General features: G+C 41.6%; 1 protein-coding gene across 1 annotated transcript; it reads right to left on the bottom strand.

Annotated features, from left to right (window-relative positions):
* Positions 1-751: 751 nt before the first annotated feature.
* Positions 752-16,845, bottom strand: SEC62 (SEC62 homolog, preprotein translocation factor). Its single transcript, XM_048314259.1, has 8 exons — positions 16,753-16,845; positions 8,736-8,844; positions 8,250-8,355; positions 7,024-7,234; positions 5,235-5,327; positions 3,159-3,219; positions 2,741-2,860; positions 752-2,186 (listed from the first exon to the last, which is right to left on the bottom strand). The coding sequence occupies exons 1-8, from the start codon at positions 16,786-16,788 to the stop codon at positions 1,720-1,722; spliced, it is 1,203 nt and encodes a 400-aa protein (XP_048170216.1). The 5' UTR covers positions 16,789-16,845; the 3' UTR covers positions 752-1,719.
* Between the last annotated feature and the right edge of the window lie 4,358 nt (positions 16,846-21,203).

Consider the following 21,203-nt stretch of genomic DNA (forward strand, 5'->3'; position numbering starts at 1 on the left):
CGTACTTGAAGTAACTAAAACCCACTGCATTAACTTCTTAGAACCCTGTCCAGAGCTTGGCTGCCCTGTGATGCCCCAGTGCAGGCTCTGCTCTCCCCGTCACATTGTGCACACCCCCGTCAGGTACAACAGGACTTTGTTAGCTCTTTTAATTAGTGATAACACACAAGTGGCCAGGAGGCAATCTGTTTAGTTAATGGGTCCTTTAATTTTTTGCTATATTAATAAAAAAATGATCCAATTGATCTGTTTCCTTATGGAGTAACTATTCAGGATTTAAGAAGCAAATACACCATATTCATGAATTGTTTATCAACACACCCATGATGATGTATATATTTGCACAATCTGAAAAATTAGTATCTTCATCCAAAATGTGGACGCTGGAAGGATGGGAAGCAATTTAGGATAGGAAAAAAAATTCTCTTACCCTAATCTTCTCTGAGTGGGCTGGGGAGACAATCAAATCTATAAAGTCCTTGAGAGGAAAGAGGCCGAGTTGTAACTTCTTCCATGCTCAGTCAGCCAGAACCTCCAGTCCATCCTCCACAGAGCCAGTGGGAAGGGATGTGCAGGAGACACCGCACCAGCTCCTCCGGGGGATTTACAAACAAGTTATTAATGGTCATCTCACATCAGCTCTCAGTCACCCAGCCTTGGGAGCACACCAACACTCTCCTGCCTCTTCAGCTTAAAACTACTCCAGTTCCAGAGTACAGAGAGGTTTAACATTAAGGCATCCATACAGCTCTGGTGTTTGCTTTCATTTAATAAAGATCAATTTACTCAAATACATGGAATGTTGGCACAAAACTAAAGCTTCTGTGGAACAGCTACCAATCATACACAAATACTCTGTGAGGTCCTCTCGACTTGCATTTCTCTGATAGATACACCACAACATGGCTTCAATAATACAAACTGAATGCTGGATCAAATCTCTAAATAATAAGTAGCAGTTAAAGTAAATGGTTTGCTTTATTCGTAAATTATGTACAGAATACATTTTTTTTTTTAATTATGATGGAACAGGAGAAAGAAAACAGCCATCATTTCCAAACCATGCTGCTTCCTTCACCTGCTGGAGATGACATCTCTTCTCTGCACCGGATGCACAAAACCAGTTTGGATTTCCTCAGTTGCTGGCACACAGGCTGGAGAAACAGAGAACACTGCAGCCAAATTCAGCACTACCAGCTCCTCTACTGTCAGCAAAATACTTCTGCTAAAACTAGTTTTCTCAGGAAAGTTCTCACAATCTTTTGAAAACAAAATCAAGAAAAATATCAAGAAGGCTGTGGGCTAAGAAGGGCTTTACCTAACTATCAGATGAGTATAACTAGGAATAATCTGAGATTTGGTCATTCAACTTTTATCTGGTTTACAAAAGCAAGTTTGAGAAGCTAAACTAATTCACCAGTTATGCAAGTACCAGAAAATGATGTTTTTCAGTATGTTTGAGGACAATCTGGGCAATCTATCAATCAATAGAAAACTTGTCAAATTGATAAAACTTCCGTAAATGGATATTAATGATTAACATAGTATCAAGTAATCAAGTTAATGGTTAAAAAAAAATGTAGGAACTAGATATAAAACTGTTTGGTAACACAGATATTTCAGCAAACGAAGATGCTACTGTATGGTCTATGTTTTGGTGATCAGCCAACAAAGAAAATCCCAACCATTTGCACATACTTAGTCCCAAACCACAGTGAGTTATGATTTTCCATGTGAAGGCCCACTTTCGGTATCTTCCTCCTCTTCCTCCTCACAATCCCCTTCATCTGTTTGCTGTTCCAGTTCCTCTTTTGTGATCATTTCAAAGTCGTTTCCATTGCCACTACTGTGCTGGGACCTGTCATCTTCGCGCCTGTCACTGTCAGTGTCTGAATGTCGCTCTCCTCCTGAGCCGTCTGTTCCCGAGTTCCTCGTGGCTTCTGTTTTTCCATCCTCCTCTTCCTTCTTCTCACTATCTGATTTCTCCTCGCTGTCGTATTTTTGCTGCTTTTTGGATTCTGATTTTTCCTCTTTCTTTAAGTCTGCTTTTGGTCCTTTGTATTCATGCGTGTACAGAGGCCTGAAGGAGTCAATGAATCCCACATCTGCTGTAAGGTTTGGCAAGAACCAGAAGTGATGCCTTCCTCCAGTGATGAGCCAGATGATAAGGAAAAGGATGCAGCGAGCTGTGTGAAAACAAGGGAAATTTTGGATTTTGTCGTAGACACACACAGTGTACAACCATGGTGTAAGAGATGTTCACTGCTAATTCCCACCCCCAGCCAGGGACTGGGGGCTGTTGGGGGGAAAGTTCTCACTCCACAATAGCTGTGTGGAGTAGTTTGTTCTTACCACGTCTTCCCCACCCCACTAACCATGGATCTTATCTCTGATTTAGCTCTTAACCCCTCTGCTACAGAAAGCTTTAAAATCCTGGTGACACCATTCTCACCTCTAAATCTGTTTGTATGTGCCGTTCCGAGTTTGTTCTGCACTTTTTTGTTTAACCAGAGGCAGTAAACAGATCTGCACTACACAGGAAACATCAACAGGCGACACGAGCCTGAGCTCTCTCTTCCCGTGGCACAACTGTGACACCCGCTGGCCGGAGGGAAGCGCACACAGGATCCGCCCGGCTGCGGCTGAACAACGTCCCGCGAAGCGGCACCGCCCAGCTCCGAGCTCGGGAAAGAGCCGGGCTACGCCTCCGCCCTCTCAGACCCCGCCTGCCGACACTCACCGACGGCAAGGAGCAGAATACTGGCGACAAAGCAGCCGGCGCCCACGCTGAGGTAATAAACACCGACACGCATCTCGGCTGGCCAGAGCGGGAACAGGGTGGCGGCTATAACGGCAATCACTGAGCAGGGAGGGCAGGAGAGAGGCACGAGAAGCATCATTAGCTTTTCCTGGTACATGAGAGGTTCCAGGCTTACTGCTCATTCAAAGTAGTGCCTTAGACTCAGTTAACATCGATACTATTTCAGATTAAAAAAATAAAATTAGCTGATTTGTCTTATCCTACACAAATACAAGTTCTAGGGTCAGAAATCTATCATTCATATTTCATATTTTTACATAACCCACATTTGCCCACTGGACAACTCACTGGTTGGCTTCAGGCAACAAATAAACAACTTGTGTCGACTCTGACTTACCAAGTACAAGTCCCATGGCAAAAGTTTTAAAGTGAACGGGGTCATAGATCCACACATACACCTACAACAGAAACGATCTGGTTTACACTCAGAAAACAAGCTCTCTGATAAACATCTCATGTATTCCCTCACCCAAACACTCACTGCCAGGCTGCAATGCTTGGTGCTGAGCAAAAGGCCTTCTGGTCAGCACCCGGGCAGGGCAAGGGGTCGTGATTCCTAGGAAGGGTAACTGACAGGTGATGTAATCCTGAGGAAAACAATCAGACAGCAGAACTGACGGGAAAACGAAAGATTCAGAGGTATCACTGAATCAAGATTTGGTTGTATCTTTATTCATTAACGTTGTTCAGCATGAAGCAAAAAAAAACTTCTGCAAAAAATAAAAAGTTTCCCAAGTCCACCAAGTAGAAACAAGAAGTCCTGTGAACTTCGAAAACACCCAGACTGAACACCTGGAACAAAGGATGCAGCTGGAACGCTCACTGCAGGCCCTGTGCTAGGCTCACATCAGTGTCACTGTACCCTCTGTCCCACAGCACTTTTACCTCAATGTCTACAGTTGCAACACTCAGAGCCAATGTTTGTGTGAGAACTGTGGGTCCATTCGAATCTGAGCTCATCATCCATAAACAAGAAACTTCTTGGTAAAGTGCAGGATTTTCTGAACTAGAAGAATCTTATTTTTTTCTTAGCAAGCTAAACAGTTTGAATCTGAGCTTCTAACTGAAAAGAAGCTGCTGGTTACTAGAAACCAGCAACCTTCATTGCAGATGTGTCAATACCAACTACTGGAAGGACACGTGGGAGGCAGCGGTGATTCCGTGTGATGCAATAAATATTTAACACTCTGCTTCTCACAGGATGCCAAAGTTGGCTGTATTCAGGTGTAGCTGCTGCCAGTCGGCTGCTCTGTGAGCCCAAGCAAGCTGAAGATGGTGACTGAGCAATAAGTGGGGGATATCCAGTGTTTCTAAGTGCAAAATAATGAAGAAAAGGGAAAAACCCAGCTCTAAGGCAAATACACAAGGACTGGCTGTAAATTAGCAACTACTTAAAAAAAGCTCTTGTGAGTTGCCGTTGTTAAAAAATGTCAGCTCATTAATAACCAGAGGAGTAAGTGATGTTAAGACAAGCAGTAAATACTGTGATATTGCAAATATTGTCTGCAGCCTCATTTGGAATGGGCACTTCATGTAAAGACGACAGGGAGGATCAGAGCTGGGTGTGATTCCACATGAGATGGGATGAAACAGAGCAAAGCACATGTAGAAGAACTGAGAAAGGTAAAATCAAGATACAAATAGGAAGCATATTTTCTGCACAAGTGATTTATTTACAGAATTTGCTGCCATGTATATTTTATAACCAAAGGAATACAAGAATCCTGGGGGAGATTCCAGTACAGCCACACAGCACAGCACAGCAAAACTTACCACTTACCCCAAACTTGAGAAACACAAATGTGACTCTGTACATTACAGAGCTGGTAAATAATTAAATTCTTTGTCTTCCAGAACAGCAAAGCAGAGAGAAGAATTTAAGTGCTAAATTCAGTGCTAAAGCCAGGATGAGCATTCAGGAATGCCAAAGGGTCGCCTGTCTGCTCGGATCACAAAGCCAGGCAGGTATTTTTTACTTCCCCTCCTGCAACTGAACACGGTGTCCTGGAAGGCTTGTTTGGTTTAGAACAACTTTGGCATAGCAGTGGCTATGGGATAAATTGAGCTGGAGGAACCTCAGGAGTTTCTGTCCCACCCTCCTGTCCCCACCTTCCTGTCCCCACCAGTCCCTGAATCCACCCTGAGGACAAACATTTCACCTCATGGCCACCAACACCTCAACTACTGGTAAGGAAGTTTTCTTTGGGATTTTTTTGAAGTTACTGTCCTATATTTACCTGTCTTTAACCTCCTTGCAAATATCTGAAAATCTGGTTTTACGATCAGACAGCACATTGCCATTAATTTTTCTTTCAACATGTCACGAAGGAGTTTGCAGAAATCTAGTAAATTAAGCTATTGTCTGACAATAGCATGGTGACACCCAAAGTTGAAAAGCACCTATAAATCTTACCTCATTTCCATCCAAGAAAACTTGGTCTTCATGTGGCTCAAGTTTAAATTTCCTCTTAGTTTCCTTTTTCTTGGGTGTTCCTGGGGTGTCATCCTGAGGACAAACAAATGTTTTATCTATATCTAATATATTATATGTATAAATTATAATATACAAAAAAATACATATGCAAATAATTATATATATAAATTACAAAAATTAAGATTTTAAAATTTCTATATTTAATATTGTATATTATTTTTATGATATATTTTTATTTATAGTATCTGTTAATATATTTAATCTGATAACTTTTCACAAACTTAAGATCATGTTCACACTTTTTTTTTTAAGTAAAGATACTTTATTTCCTCCTGTTCTTATTTATTACCAACTGGGTACCTCAAAAATCAAGGAAAATTGTAAGCAAGTAGAAATTTCTTAGTTAGTGTCTAAGGACTAGACTATGACTTCAGGATTACACTGTGCTGTCAAATGCCTAGCAAAGCTGGGCTGATACTAACAGAAGTCTGTACAGGGATCGTGAACAGGGAACAACACTTCACCATCACTGACTTTGTTAGAATTATTTGTTATTTAAGTGCAGTATTTACCAAACGGGCATCCTGGCAGAATCAGTTTCTGCCCATTTATTCTTTGTCCTCCTCAATCTCTTTTTGGATCTTGTGCTTCCTCTTCTGTCTCCTGTTTCCTTCTCTCTGCTTATTTCGTTGTGAGAAATTAACTTTGTGATTTTGGTCCTGTGTTTCATTCAAGTTCCTACCCACTGGCTTATATAATCCACTAAATATCTGTTCAATAAATAATGATTAGTTTAAAAATTAACATACATTTAATAATGCACCTCCCCTGATGACAGTGGATTGGAGGAGTTTGTTGCTTTCATACTCAGCATTTTGCAGTACCTCAAGAGTTGGGTAATCTTACACTGTGTTGGGACTGCAATGGGAATGTTCTGTTTATAATTCTTTTATTTGCCATTTAGGTTTCTTCTGACACCCAAACCTTTGTAGACAGACTATAACTCTCACTAGATGTGCCATTGTTTCACTTAGGAATGCCTGAATGGGAATAACTTTGGAGCACTATCCTACTAACTCTCACTGATTCAGACCACTGTGTATAGAAGAAACACCATATTCACTCATCAAGTTTCTCCTGCAGTTTCCCAACATTTTAATTTAGAAATTCTCTTCTGCTAATAACAAGTAAGTAATAAAACCAATCAGGAGTGAAAACAAACTTACATTAAAACCCATACAGCAGTAGTAGTTTAAACTTGGAGATAAGTGAAAGGAGGCAGGATGCAGCTCAGTCACGGAGCTGTGACACAACACGGCTGCTGTTCCACAGCCAGTTACAGGCCCCACACACCAAATGTGACATTCCAAACATTCTTGTTACCAAACACCGAAAAACTGTTTGTGCTTCACTCATGCAGCTGCACTGGTTTGGATGTTTGGTCACATGCACATGTGTTATTCTATGGTAACTGATGTACACAGCCTCTCTGCCTGCTGCCACTGGAGAGAAACAGGTTTTGATTAACTCAGCCCACATTAAAAGATGACGAGGTACATAAAGGCCAACTGAAGCCTCTTTTTTGATCTAGACCAAAATAAGAATTGAAAAGGTAACAAAAAAATCCAGCATATTTCAGAGATGAAAGCAGGAAAAAAAAGCAAGGCATATTTTAGAATAACCAATGTTTGAGCCAGTGCAATCTTAACAATCAGTCGATGTATTTGTTACAGGTTTGTCTCTTCTCTTACACACACAGAGTACTTACCTTCTTACACTCATCTTTTTCACCATCCTTTTTCCTTTCCTTTTCTTTCTCCTTCTTAGTTTTTTCATCTTTGCCACTTTCCTTCTTGCTCTTTTTCTCCTCTTCTTTCCCACTTTCAGCCTTTCCTTTTTCCTTTTCTTTCTTTGTATCCTTGTCAGGTTTCATTTTCATCACTTTCAATGCTCGATGAAAGAACTGTTTTTTCAGGAGTCTTAAAACAAAAGAAGTTGAATGATTCATTTAAGTGCAGCTGTGAGAACAACATTTACACTCAATTATGTTATTAGACACCATTCTAGATCATCTCTCTAACATAATCATGACCAGCATGACTGAAAGGCAAGGTCACCATCATCTGCTCTATTTACAGCTACATACACCAGACCTAATTATCTTGTATCTTGCCTGTTGCATTGCTTTTTTTGGTTCATCTGTTCAAAACTGGGTAAAAACTGTACTTTTCTGTGGCAGCATTTTGCAGATATAAATGAACACACAAGATGTAGGATGCAGAAAGCCACCAGATCCATTCAATTATCTTTCCCATTAATGCAATTTCTGCAATAATCATTTTCAAGTTCATGTCAACGTATTTCATAGCCAAAATAAGGAAGTGGACATAGAGCTCATCAAGATCATTGGTAAGTGATGCACGATGAACAGAACCGCTCTGTTAAAACTATAGTACATATGCAAGTATTCCCTTTCTGTCAGCTACAAACAGACCTTACTGCAAGTGCATATATTATTTATATATGTATGTAGATATAAAGATAAAAATGCATGGCCAGCAGGGCACCAGGATGTAGTACTTGGTATTCTTAAGGTCGTCACCAACAAGAAACATCCTTGAAAGGAGCACAGCTGAATTCCCAACAGGAAGAGCAGTACAGAATCCTGCTCCTCAGACAGCAAGGACAGAGAGATTTGAGAGCTCTGACCCTACTAACTTCAAATATTGTCAAAATTCCAGAAATTCATTTGGTTCATCTTGCTGCCCCAAGCAGTACAGTGAAAGCCTGAAAGAGTTTTGGGAACAAAAATAATAAAACGACACCATTTTCACACTCAAACACAGCAATAAAAATACAATCATTATTTTTGCATACAAACAACCACTGAAGTTTTAGGATGCACAAAGCCGAAGTTACATTGATTCTTAAATAACTATGATGTCTGGACAACTACAGTCATTAATGACACTGATGAAGTAGCCTGGGTCATACCTGTTGCAGTAATCAACTACAGACTCTCGGGTTGTAAAGAGAGCCTCCTCCCCTTTCTTGGCCTTTGCCCATTTAGAATCCAGGAGGCAATCCACAGCTTTTGAGGCTAGAAGAAAAAATGGAATTTAAAGTGTATTAAAATTATTTTCAACATTTAGTCTATGTTCCTTGAACCACAATGACCAGTCTGTTCTGATGATGTTCCACATCCTTTCAATCTTTCAAGTAAGACTACTCAATATTCTGAAAAATATTCCTCTTGACAAAACACACCTTTAAATCACAGTGTGTAAAGTTTATTGCATTTACTCCAGGCTAGTGAAATTCATTTTATGACTTCCTAATACTTTGGTAAGTTTTCAAAACCAAACTCTAAGATCAGTACTTATTAGATAAAGTACTATTAATAAAAATAAAACAGCCTCTCCCACCCTCCAAGTACAATATTTGAAGAAACCTTAATTCTCTAGTTAAAAGCAACCCTACCAATAAAATAATCAACTCGGTGGCCCATCATGTTGGTGGATTTTGTTGGACAGTTGAATCGCAAGTATTTAGCAACAGCCTTCTCCTCCTTGAATGGCTCACCAACTTCCTACAGTGGGAAAAGTCAAAAATTATTAATACAGTTTTAAACATATAAGAAAATCACTCATTTGGGCTTTAAAAACCAGGTATTGCAAAGTCTTCATTATTTCACAGCAATATATAAATAACAAATAAAATATAAAGGATGTGAAAATAGGTCAAGTCATTTTTTCTGAGAACTTTCTTGTCTACATGAAGCAAAAAGCAGGAAATCTTAAGTCAGATGAACTGAAGGCAAGGAGTACAAACTCCTTTAGCAGATATGTAGAAAGAGCAAACTAAAGGAAGACCTAAGAGGAAAGCAGCACATGGGAAGCTGCTTAAGGCACAGAGCTGGGAGGGAAACCATTGTGAAGCTGGGAATAAAGAAAAAACAGAGTGAGGAATGAGTGTGTATGAAATGACAGCACTGTACGCACTCTGACGGAACACAGAACAGCCCAGGTTTCACATGAAAAGGAGAAAACCATGTTGAAAAGAAGCTGAAAGATTTGGCTAGAAAAGTTCTTTGCTGCTGCATGACTACAGAATGAGACTTTAGAGTACCCTTGAGGAGATTCTTCCAATCTACAGAGTAGAACATCAGGATAAAAGCAAAGCAGGATTAAATATGAACATCAAAACCAGTGTTTTATTGACAGGGAGCCCTTAGTCTGCACACATTCAGAAATTCTGTGCTTTTACCACCTTGCAGAGAGGTAACAGAACTCTGAGATGTGTAAGGCAGAAGGATGGAGATGGGCATTTTCAGGTATGTAAAATTAAGATCTAATATTTGCAAAAAGGGAATGGAAGAACTTTCTAATGCTCCTGCTTCACAATAACGTATCTGAAAAAACCACAGGTTGAGATATTAAACTGACTTATGCTAACTTCCTCAAAATTCTTTTCCATAAGGTTTAATTCTCCAACCCCCCCTGCTACTTGTGGATCAGTAACACAGAAACACTGGGATAGCTTTCCACACTGCACGGCCTTTTCTGTACCTGTTCCTCTCATGCTGCCTGAAGAAACAGATTATATAAGCCACAAACCAGATTGGTCATTTACAGGAATAAAAGTTTCAGAGTCTATTTAAAGACCTTATTTTCCTAAAGGTCAATAGACATATACAAGCTCCATTACTGCTTTTAAGATGTATAATCATAATCTCACAAGCAGCATGTTAAATGGAAATGCAAGGTCAAATAGATGTGGTTACACCAGAACAAAAGCTTCAGATGGTAAGAGTTGTTAATTTTCAACAGTTTGAACAGCTAACTTTCAAAACCAACTGGTTAATGAGTATCCTAGAGGAGATTGTTGCTTTTCCTATCTGAGAATTTTGAAGAGAATAATACAGACACAAGGTATCCAAGTGACCACAAGACTCCATAGTTGTTAGTTCTGAGACTTTTTAAAAAAGTCTAAATCCTCCATATGAAAGCAGAAATATGCTCACTCACCAGTTAGTTTCAAAAACATGTGCCCAAGTTAGGCCAGATGATCCTAACAGGCCTCAAATGGATATTACCTCCTTCTGCCTGTTCAATCCTTTTTTTTATTTTTAAATTTTAAAAATCCGTATTGAACATCAGATAAAGAAACTATTCCCTGACAGTGCGTGTATGCACACAATTTATGTTTGGTGGTTTCAGGTCCTCTCATACAGTACAGTTGTACCAGTAACTGCAAATCAAACTAAACCACCAAACTTGGTACCAGAGTAATTTAACAGCAACAAAAGGAGCTTCAATGCACTGAAATAAAACGAGTGACTGCGTCCCATCATTACCACATGGGCTAAGGCACCAGGAAACTGGGGAGTGCAGGCAGCAGCTGTGTGTGAAACGCTGCTTTTCTAGGCATTCCTATCAGCAAATGAAATTTGGAACAACTCACAGGGCAAATGTTCTTCACAGCACAGACAGTAAAACAGTCAGAGAAGCTGCAGATATTCACATTAGTGTTAATTCCTCTGCTAAGGTGGTTTCCCTTTCTTCCTAAAATATTTATGATCCTGCTGGGTCATGTGATGCACTACACAGGCAGGGGCTGGCACCAGGAGATTTTTTTATTGCTCCTTTCTCTCTATTGCTTTGTCCACGAGGGATAGTTTCATAACAGCCCAAACAAAAAAAGCTTCCCTGTGAGTGAGATTGCCACAGTTTAACTGAGCTCATTCTGAGAAAGCGTTCCCTGCGATTTAATTCCCGTTTTTCATCCTATTTTCATCCCTTTGTTTGCAGAGCCAGGCTTCTGATAAAATATGAAAATAGATGACTGACAGAAAATAGCATTATATTCCATTAATAAATGATTTCAACAAAAGTACTGGCAAGTTCATTACCCTGAGCACAACTTGCAAAAGTTGCAGTTCAGTCAAATTTTGTGTTCAGCTGTAAAAATAGCCCAAACCCAGGCACCTGAAGCCTCCTTAGACATTTAGGAAAAGATTATACAAATTAATCAAGGGATAGTTCTGAAAAACTACAAAGCTTTAAATTTTTAAAATTACTTTTTAAACCAAGTAACAAAGTCTTAAGAAGAGTATGAAAATTTCCTGCTATTTAAAGTTTGCTTTTATAGGAAGGACAGAAAGATTCAAGATCTTGTGTAATCTATTTCTAGAATGCTGTAGAATGTTAAAATTCTATGATTAAACTATTAAAAAATAATAAAAAAATAGGGTAGTGCCAAATATTTCTGCTCTATATTTTGTTTTAGACTCTTAGATCTACTTTAGTTTTGTATACTGAAAAATGCATGTTGTCACTAGACAGCATGTAAAATTTAGAGATTTACAATCCCTGGTAACTTACAAACTCTGACCGTTAAAAATAAAATCAAACCAAATTTCTTACTTGTCTAGACAGAAGAACTCCACCTACTGACAGGAAAAGTAGTGCTCAGCCTAGTGACTTGCTAGAAATGCAAAGACATTTTAAATTTTTAAGAATAATTCTCAATCACAATTCTGCCCTGTATGAATTTATAAAAGGACATTGAGATTTTTCAAACCCAGGGACCTTCCAGACCCACTGAAGTTAAGGGAAAATCCTCATCAAATTTACCATTACCTCCCAAATCAAAGTACAGCACAGTTCTTTCTGGACTTCAATACATGGATGTAGTTCCCAGTTAATTCAACCCCCAGCTGGGACTGCAGCACCAGAGGGGCCTGAACACATCACAAATAACATCTGAACGGAGCTATTGAAACCAGTGTGCTCATGAGCTTCCTTCTCCCCCTCAGCTCTACCCAAGCATGATTTATTCAGGTTTTCCTACTCCTGGAACACTTAATGGATGACAAAAGGGCAGAGCACATTTCTGGTTTGAAAACTGCACTCATTTTATTCCCTGTTTGCATCACAGCTGCAAGAAGACAAGTACGACCCAAGACAGGAGAATTTCCTTCCACAACCTGGTAACATACAGGGCTTCTGGAAAATCAGAAGAGAGTAAATGATGAGTGTCACAAGCAAGACAAGTTATTCTGTGTGCAGACAAATGCATTACAAGGATTTATGCTCCTCTGTTTCAAAGGGGTCATCAAAATTCTTTTATTTCAATGAAACAAGTATCTAGTTGATTTCTTTGCTCTTAGATTTTCAGAACACCATGACTCAAAGCAGACTGCTGAAGCCTAATAGTTTACACAGTTTTCAGATAAGGAAAGGAAAAATTTAAGCACATTTATCATGTGGCGCCTGTTTTTCAAGCTGAGAGGCTACATCAAAAATGACACTCTGTCAGCCCAGGTTCCATTCCACACACTTCTCATTATGAAGACACCACAACTGCATTAGCCTCCTCTTCTCTTCTCTGAAAGTGCTGAGCACATCACAGCTTGGGCTGAACTGCAGGATTATCTTTTTCCCTTCCCTGTTGACTGTCAGGACCTCAGAGTGGATGTTCTGTGGCAGGGGAATGGGTGATGCTGAGGTATTTGTACTTTGCCTAAAAGAAACCAGCATGCCATTGATAAAGAAAAAGCACACAAATTGGCATGATTGGAGTGGGTTGGGGGGAAACAAACACACCAGGCTGTTAGGACTTGCTCTTAGGACTCCATCTCTATTTTCTTCAGTGACTAACAAACATAAACTTGCCCAACTTCTGCACTGATGACCAGTATAAGGACTGCCCCAGGTCTCTTAAAAGAAACTCTGGCAGAGCCATGTGGAGAAACCAGTTCTTCTGGATTACCATGGCCATGTGCTGGCCACAAAACATTAACTTTTCTTCACAGAAAAAGATCAGCAGATGATTTTCAGTGCAGTACGTATCCTATGAAAACAAAAGTATCTCTTTTCTTCCCTCTTTCTTTTCAACCACTGCTAATTTTTTTGAGCAAAAGCTGTAAACATACAGGGTTCTAAAACAGATCCAAGGAGCAATGTACAGTATTTTGAAGCCAAAACATGCCAGCTTTAGTCCCCTTCCAACCCCAGGCCAGCTGTTTTGACTTTTTCCCTTCCCACCTCCAAAAATGTAACTCAAGATTTCCAAAACTGATTCTTGTTTTAATGACAACTCAGGCTGCTACTTTTAATTCCCATTTTTCTACTTTTTTTTTGCCCCCTTGATCTTTGTTTCTTCCTCCTCTATGAGCTGATACCACTCAGCTTTCGAAGATGTAATTTAACCATTCTCCCTAGTTATCATCCCACTCATCTTTACTACAATTTATGAAGAAAATAAAGCCAAATGGGCAATCTGGACTACAATATGCATTATTGGAAAACCATTCCATTGCCCTTTCTGCAGATCCTTTTCAGAGTCATTCACACACAACTGCAGCACAGGAGCAGCAATGCAGTTGTTGCATTTTCCTTGCAGCAGAACCCAAATCATGACAGGACACAACTGTAGGCTACAACAGTTAATGATTAGTAGATGTCCTTCATCAGGAGAATCTCAGAGGTTGAATCAAAGGAAAAAAGTCAACAAGGAAAGTACCTGTCATTAATGGCGCTGATGCCACCTCAGCCATCAATTTGCAGTGAGACATTGACACCCAAACTGCCCAGAAGCTGTTTTCTCTGGTTATAGGAGCAGTATTCACGTGCATTAACATTTCTGGAGTGCAGGACACAGCACCAAGGGGCGACGCAAGTGCTGTTAATCCTAACGCAAAGATCAGCCCAAAACCTGACACGGGCAGACTAAAACTGCGCACGTGGAACACAGCCAAGGTAATGAAAACGTAATGCCTATTTAACAGTCAAACTGCAGAGCTGCCAGCACAGTGCCACGTGTTACCCGGCCCAACGCCTGTCAAAGGAACCAATGCTCAACATTTTGTGGTTAAGTGAATATTTCAGGACACAATATGGAAAAAAATACAGCTCCAAGACATGAAATAGCTTTGATCAGGTTGCTGGAGTAACAGGCATTCAAAGCTATCTCCCATCTTTTGAGCTGTATTTTGTCTAAAATAAAAAGCTTAAACTAGCCATTAGACAACATATGTTGTTTTTCTTTCAGTAAATCCTTTATACACAGCAAGCATTCTTGATTTCAGACATCTGAATCACATGGGAGCCACTGGGTAAGCAATCTGCATCCTACAGACCAGCCACCTTTCACTACTGCATGTCTGAATTAATCCCCGTGTTGATTACAGTTAAATTACCATCAGGAATGACACTTAAGAGAATTTTACCTCTAAAATATCTTTGTTCAAACTTCTGAAGTTAAAATTTTTGCAACTTCTGCAACTTTCAGAGGAAGAGTCTAAGCTATGCAACACACATTGGGCAACATGTCTTTTGATGAAAATGCATTCCATAAAACACATCCTTCCTGTGACTGCTTCCAACGGGAAACACAGAGTAGGCTACACAGAACTTTGAACTATTTTTTGAGCCTTTTCTCATGTCTAGCTTTCTGACCTAAGTACCACAGTTCTAATCTTGATGGCAGGCATGAAATCCTGTAAAATTCATTCCAAACCCAGGTTCTGTGCCCGTGTTTTTCTAATTGAACTCCATTACATCAGCCTGTTCCACAGCTAACTACGCCAACTTCTCCCAGGAACCTCACTCCTGTCAAGAAATACAGCTCTGTTTAATGACAGCAGGGTATTCAGATGTCAGACTTGCATGCAGTGCAATAAATAAACTCTTTATGGGGCCAATATCACCTTAAATTAAGTACACACTGCTGAAACACTTGAAGCACCTATGAATAAAAATCCCACACTTCATTTTAAAAGAAGACACTTGCAGCATGAGCCTGAAAACGTGATAATCATACTGCAAATATGCCAGTAAAGTTCAAAAAGCTTAAGAAAAACGAAACCCAAAACCAACTACCAAGAAAAATATGAGTTGTTTTATCCACTGACCAATTAAGATCACCCCTTGAGCATTCACCAGTATTCTTTGTTCACTGTCTTGTCTTCCCATTGTTGTTGACCTACACTGGGAACGTATGAAGATACACATTTATTTACATAATTATGTCACAAATTTAGGCCACGACCTTAAGTGTTAAAACCCAGACATCGATTTAATTACTAATGATCTGGGAAATACTTTTACTGCTAACAGCCTGGAAATTCAGTATGTGCTTAACTGCCTGCAAGACCACAGCCTTGGGTGTTATACAAACACTAAATTACATTTAAATTTGGTTTGATGGATGCTTTATTGAGCTATCATCATCCTTGGAAAAGGACAACCTATAAAAATCTTAAAAAGAGAATAATTCTGCGATGTTTTACAATAACTCATTGAACGCTGTGACGGACAGGGCTCGTTCAACAAGATTTTGATTAATTACTCCTTGCATTTCTCCCCCTGCCTCGCTAATTTGAATTACAGGGGAAATAAAAGGAACCTTTACAAGTACAGGCAGATCTCCATCTTCCTGGGGGAAGGGAAAGTGGGCTGGGAAAGGGAAGGATGAGAAAGGAGAGAGAGCAACCAAGCAGAAGGGTGACATATGAAGCATGCATTGTTGAATGGCTCTGTGATCTCTCTCGTGAATATTATCTGCTCTTACAGCACAGTAATAAACCCCAAACAAACACTATTTAGGCTGAGTGTTGATAACACATAACAGTAACGAGTGTTATGGTCACTGATACTGCAAGTACGCCCAAAACACGCACAAAAAACTCTGTAAAACTCCCTGTAAAAATTGCGCCCTGGCGTATCAGACTCCCAGGTAAATGAAAACACCGAAGCAGCCCTCAGTTTGCCTCTCAGTGCCACCACACAATTATCACTACATTTTAACACGACCTCAAAGCTGATTAGGTCTATTTTTAGGAGTGCCTGTTTGTTTATGTTCTCCAGACACAAATTTCCTTTCCTTCCCGCATCATTTCCTGGTTGGGACACATTTGCTTTTAAGATGCTTTTACCATCTGTCCCACGTTTTTTGCTTACGATCCCTGGGCCAGACAGGCTGGGTGAAGGTGCAGCTCCCGGGTGTTTTGGTGTTACCCACACTAAGCTATTGTTCGACACTGATAACTGGGAAGATTCTGAGTGTAACAAGGCGATTAAAAATAGGGAACAGCTCCAAATCTCATTATTTGGTCATGGAGAGATGAAGAACTTCTGAGGGCGCAGAGCCCATGGGGATGAAGCGGGGGCGCCTCTAATGTGCCGAGGGGCCCCGCCGGCCGCCCCTCAGCCCCGAAACGCTCCTACCTGAGCTCCCCCGCTCTGTTCTCACAGCGTTTACCACTTTGCTAGAAAATTCTGAGGAAAACCTGCCAGCACGGGCTCCCGCCCCGGCCTGAGGGGCTCCCGGTGCCCCGAGACCGGGGCACTCTCCTCCCTCACCGCGGGCCGCCCGCAGCCGCCGCCTCGCAACAGCGTCGAGCGGGAACGCCGCGGGGGAAGCCGCTCTGAGGACGGGGAGGGAGAGCCGCTGGGCGGGGAGGGAGGGATGGAGAAGGGGGAGTCTCGGGTACCTGGACGCGCTTCCTATGCCGCCGCCGCTCCGCCATGTTGTCCCCGTCCGCTCCGCCGGTGACGCGCGCGGGGCGGGCGGCGGCCTCGCGAGAGGCGGCGGGAGCGGGCGGAGGGGCGGGAGGGGGCGCGCCCGCAGCGCCTCCGCCCATCACCGCCCCTCAGCGCCTCAGCGCCTCAGTTAGCTGTGTCGGTCCCTCACCGCAGCTCTCCCGTAACTCAGCGCCTCAGCGACCCGCCTCGGTCCCTCACCGACCCGTCTTGGTTCCTCACCGTCCTCTCTCCGCCCTTCAACGCCTCATCCCATCCCGGTCCCTCAGCACCTCATCCCGCCTCAGAGCCTCGGTCCATCACCGCTCCGCAGCGCCCTGACTCGGTCCCTCAATCCGCCTCATCCCGCCTCAGCCCCTCATCCCGCCTCGGTCCCTCATTCTCTTCATCCCGCCTCAACCCCTCACCACCTCCCTCAGCTCTCACCACCACACCTCGGCCCCTCAGCTCCTCACCGCCCTCTCTTCACAGCCCCCCGTCACAGAATCACAGAATCACAGAACTGTTAGAGCCGGGAGGGAGCTCTGGAGATCTTCCAGTCCAACTCCCCTGCTAAGGCACGGTCACCCAGAGCAGGTGACACAGGAACGCGTCCAGGTGAGTTTGGAATGTCTCCACAGACGGAGAGTCCACAAACTCCCTGGACAGTCTGTTCCAGCGCTGTGCCACCCTCAGTGTGAAGAAATTAATCCTCATGTTGAGGTGGAAGTTCCTGTGTTTTAGTTTATGGCCATTGCTCCTGTCACTGGGCACCACTGAAAAGAACCCCTCAGCCCCTCTCCCCCCTCAGGCCTTGACCAGCCCTTGACCTTGCTCCAGCTCTTACCGTAAAAATCTATGTTAAATTTTGATACACCGAAATAGGGTGTAAGGCCTTAAAGATGCTCAATACAGTGTCTTTGTTAGCTGGTACATTTTTAAACAGACTCATTGCTCAGACCTCTTCACATACTTACAGAATTAGATTCAGAAAGCAACCTATATAAAGCAGAAGGGCCTTTTGCCAGAGGTTGTCCCACATACTTGTGCTATGAGGTCACTGGAGTTAGCAAAGCGTATAATCATTTATCCCAGCTCTGTGTTTTCAAACCACACCCTGACACTTTGGGGTGGAAAAGTATGTGCAGTGCTGCATCGTCTTGTCCAGTCCCCCCAAATCGTGTTGCACCTTCCTGTTCCTATGATTTGAAACCTCTCAGGTTGAAAATTGGGCAATTAAGAACCTAAAAACGCTTCCAGCAATGTATTTGCCCCTCAGTTTCAGTGCCAGGTTTTGTGCTCTTTCTGGTACGACATCTTCTTCTGTTGAATGTTTTTCTTTTGCTGTTGCTGGGCAGAAAATCTATACAAGTTACAAATTAAGCTGACTGACTGCAGAGTGAGTGAACTAGAAAAGTGTAATTCAAAAGATGAACTTCTAGGTAGAGGGAATGCAAGTTTTTATGGTTACAATAAAACAATGCCTCGTAAAAAGTAGGCAGACTGCATTTATTAAAAAATACATGCTTTAAGTTGGCAATAATTTTAACTGTTATTTCATGTGCTTGACTTACAGTAACATAAAAGTACATCTGACACGGAGGCTTTCTTGCAGAAGAAGTTTCAGCCATCTGTAACTTGCAGATTGCTAATAATAAACGATGGCTGCAGTAAGGGTTTTGGCACAGCGTAGCTCTGACCCCTCTGCTCTCCCTGAACTGGCACAAACTGAGCTTCAGCTGTGAAACTCTCTCTGCTCCATGGGAGATGCACTCTGGCTTCCTCCTGAAGGGTGCAATCACCTCCTGGTGGGTCATCATCCCTCATACTTCTACTTTCAGGATCTTTTAAGATCTTACTCCTCTATGCCCTCTGTCTCTTTGAATCTATTGCTGATTCACAAACCCACCTTTAATGCTTAGCTCTTCATTTTGCAGGTTTTTTGGCATGGTGTGTTATCTGCAGTATCTCAAGCTGTTTGCTGCCAGAAAAGCACCTTGGATATCTGGTTAATCTCTTTTTTTTTTTTTTTCCTACAAAAAAATTTATTCATCTTTGAGAAACACTTAATTGCAGGAGCTCTTCGCAGGACAGCTGGGCATGGAGCAGCACAGGGAACAAACCCACCACTTCAAGCAGACATCTAAGAAAGGACTGAGGGATGGAAAATGGGCAAGGAAATGTGTAAGGCGCTGGATGGTGAGTTCCTACCACTCTGGAGCAAAGAGCAGATCATGACTGAGTTGCACATGGAACAAGTTTATTCTCAGTCATAGGTATGGCAGAGCAGGAGAGAAGCAAGTGGCTGAATTCCAAGTAAGCCATGGAGTGGAAATGAAGGTTCAAACAGCTTGTGTTTAAGGTTAGTGTCTGTCAGCTGTGGGGCAGGCTGCAGAAAGAAGCATTTCAGAAGCAGGCAGTGAACTCACAGCCCCTAAAGGGCCAACTGCCATTGTGATTAGAGTAGATTCAGAACTACTGTTGAGAAGGATGTTGCATACTGGTGGAGTGGTTTCCTCTTTCAACTGAAGCCAAACCAACAGCATTTCATTAACTTCTTTTCCCTCTTCTTTACCCCAGCTGTGTGATCTAGTACAGCACTATGGATGCTGGAAGCTTGGCTCAAAAAACAGCTGGATACATTGATGGAACAATAATGCATCATGAGCTACTATTAAATATAGACATCACCTCTCTTTGTCTGTTTGACCCTGGAAATAAAGGAATTATCCTGAATTTGTTATTGCTTTGTTCCTATGCTCTGCTTTAGGTATCATGTCTTGGGCCCCGGGACAGGACACTGAGTTAGGTAGTGTTTTACTCTGTGGTACATATTTTCTTATACCCTTGTATTCACTTATTCCTGTCAATTTATTGGCCTTTGTGCTATGTCTGATTGCTTTGGGTTCAATCATTCTGGATCCATAAAATGATGTGGGGTTACCACAACTACAGACACATCAGAAAGAAAAGGCCACATGCTGGCAATGGAATTACTGGCAAGCATGTCACTAATTACCTGGGGAGTCACACAGCCTTCTGCAAAACAGCTGGAGAGACACTCGAAGTCAAAGCAAGTGTCAGATCTGAACAAATGAACTTGCAAGCAGCTTGTCCTCTGGACCCACAGATAATCCTTCTGGATCTGGGGGGAAGGAAGGAAGGAAGGAAGGAAGGAAGGAAGGAAGGAAGGAAGGAAGGAAGGAAGGAAGGAAGGAAATTCTGTTAGGAGCCATTTCCTAGATTATTTACAGATGGTAGCACACTGCAGGCTCTGGAGTGACCTCCCTTTTCATCCAGTCAGCTTCAACACTGAATGGGCTCAGAATATAAACAATATGGGCCTTGTGCTGCACAGCATCACATACTGTCAAGGAAGGTTCAGATAAAATCCACCCACAAATACATGAGTCATAACTCAGAAACATATTCCAATGTAGACATATCCTGAGTCACTTCCATCTCAAAAGCTTATAAATATTTAGTTAGCCACTTAGCTTTTAATTTAGCAGAACAACAAAGGTTTATTAGACAAATCTCCATAATTATCTTTCACTAAGAAAGTTCTTAAATACTTCCACTCTTGAAAGTTCCTTTTCATTTCTACACAACCCAGAATTATTTGGTACATATAACTGACAAAAATCCAATTGAACTAAAACCTAATTTCTCTGGTTCTTCTGTAATTAATTGCACCTATTTCTAATACCAGCTTTGTTCATTGAAAGAATATATTTTCATTTAAGCAATAACTTGTGAGCCCGAGTAAGGATATGTCTCTCCTGACATGGGATGGCACATCAGCTCTTTCTAAAGACCACTGTCAAATCAGACCATGCTGGAGTCAGTGAGGATGTACATGGACACATAAAAGAAAAATACATCAATGCATTTTCTGGAAGAATCAGCTGAGGTTTTGGGTTATCTCTTTTTGCCAGTGGCAGGAGGGGAGGATAAGAATTATAATATTTAAGGTATAGCCTTAGAAAAAACTACCTGTCATTGTTTTATAAGATCAGATTTTTTGTTATGAGTACAAGTGTTTGAGTTAAAAATACTTTTTATATAAGGATGCAAGTCTCGAGTTTGCATCCTTCCATTTAACAGGCTGAACTAGAAGCCAATGAGTGCTTTACAAACCATCTTCCAGTGCAGAGTGTTCAGAGACTGCTGGAGTCCCATGAATCCCAGCTGCACAGTGCTCCTTTAGCAGAGCTGTTGGAACCTTGGAACTGAAAGGTAATCAGCAAAGATTGGTTAATGAGCCAAGGCTGCAGCAAAGGACCAGGTTGGTTTGATGCTTTCTCTTTTCCCATGGTCAGTGGTGCTTTTTCTATTTTGCCATTTTGGTTGGTTGATCTTTATGTCAATAACTCACACACACAGATGCTACCTGTGGTTTTAAATTTTGATGAATCAAAAT

Source organism: Corvus hawaiiensis, chromosome 10 (genome assembly GCF_020740725.1).
Source record: "Corvus hawaiiensis isolate bCorHaw1 chromosome 10, bCorHaw1.pri.cur, whole genome shotgun sequence".
NCBI classification, from domain to species: domain Eukaryota; kingdom Metazoa; phylum Chordata; class Aves; order Passeriformes; family Corvidae; genus Corvus; species Corvus hawaiiensis.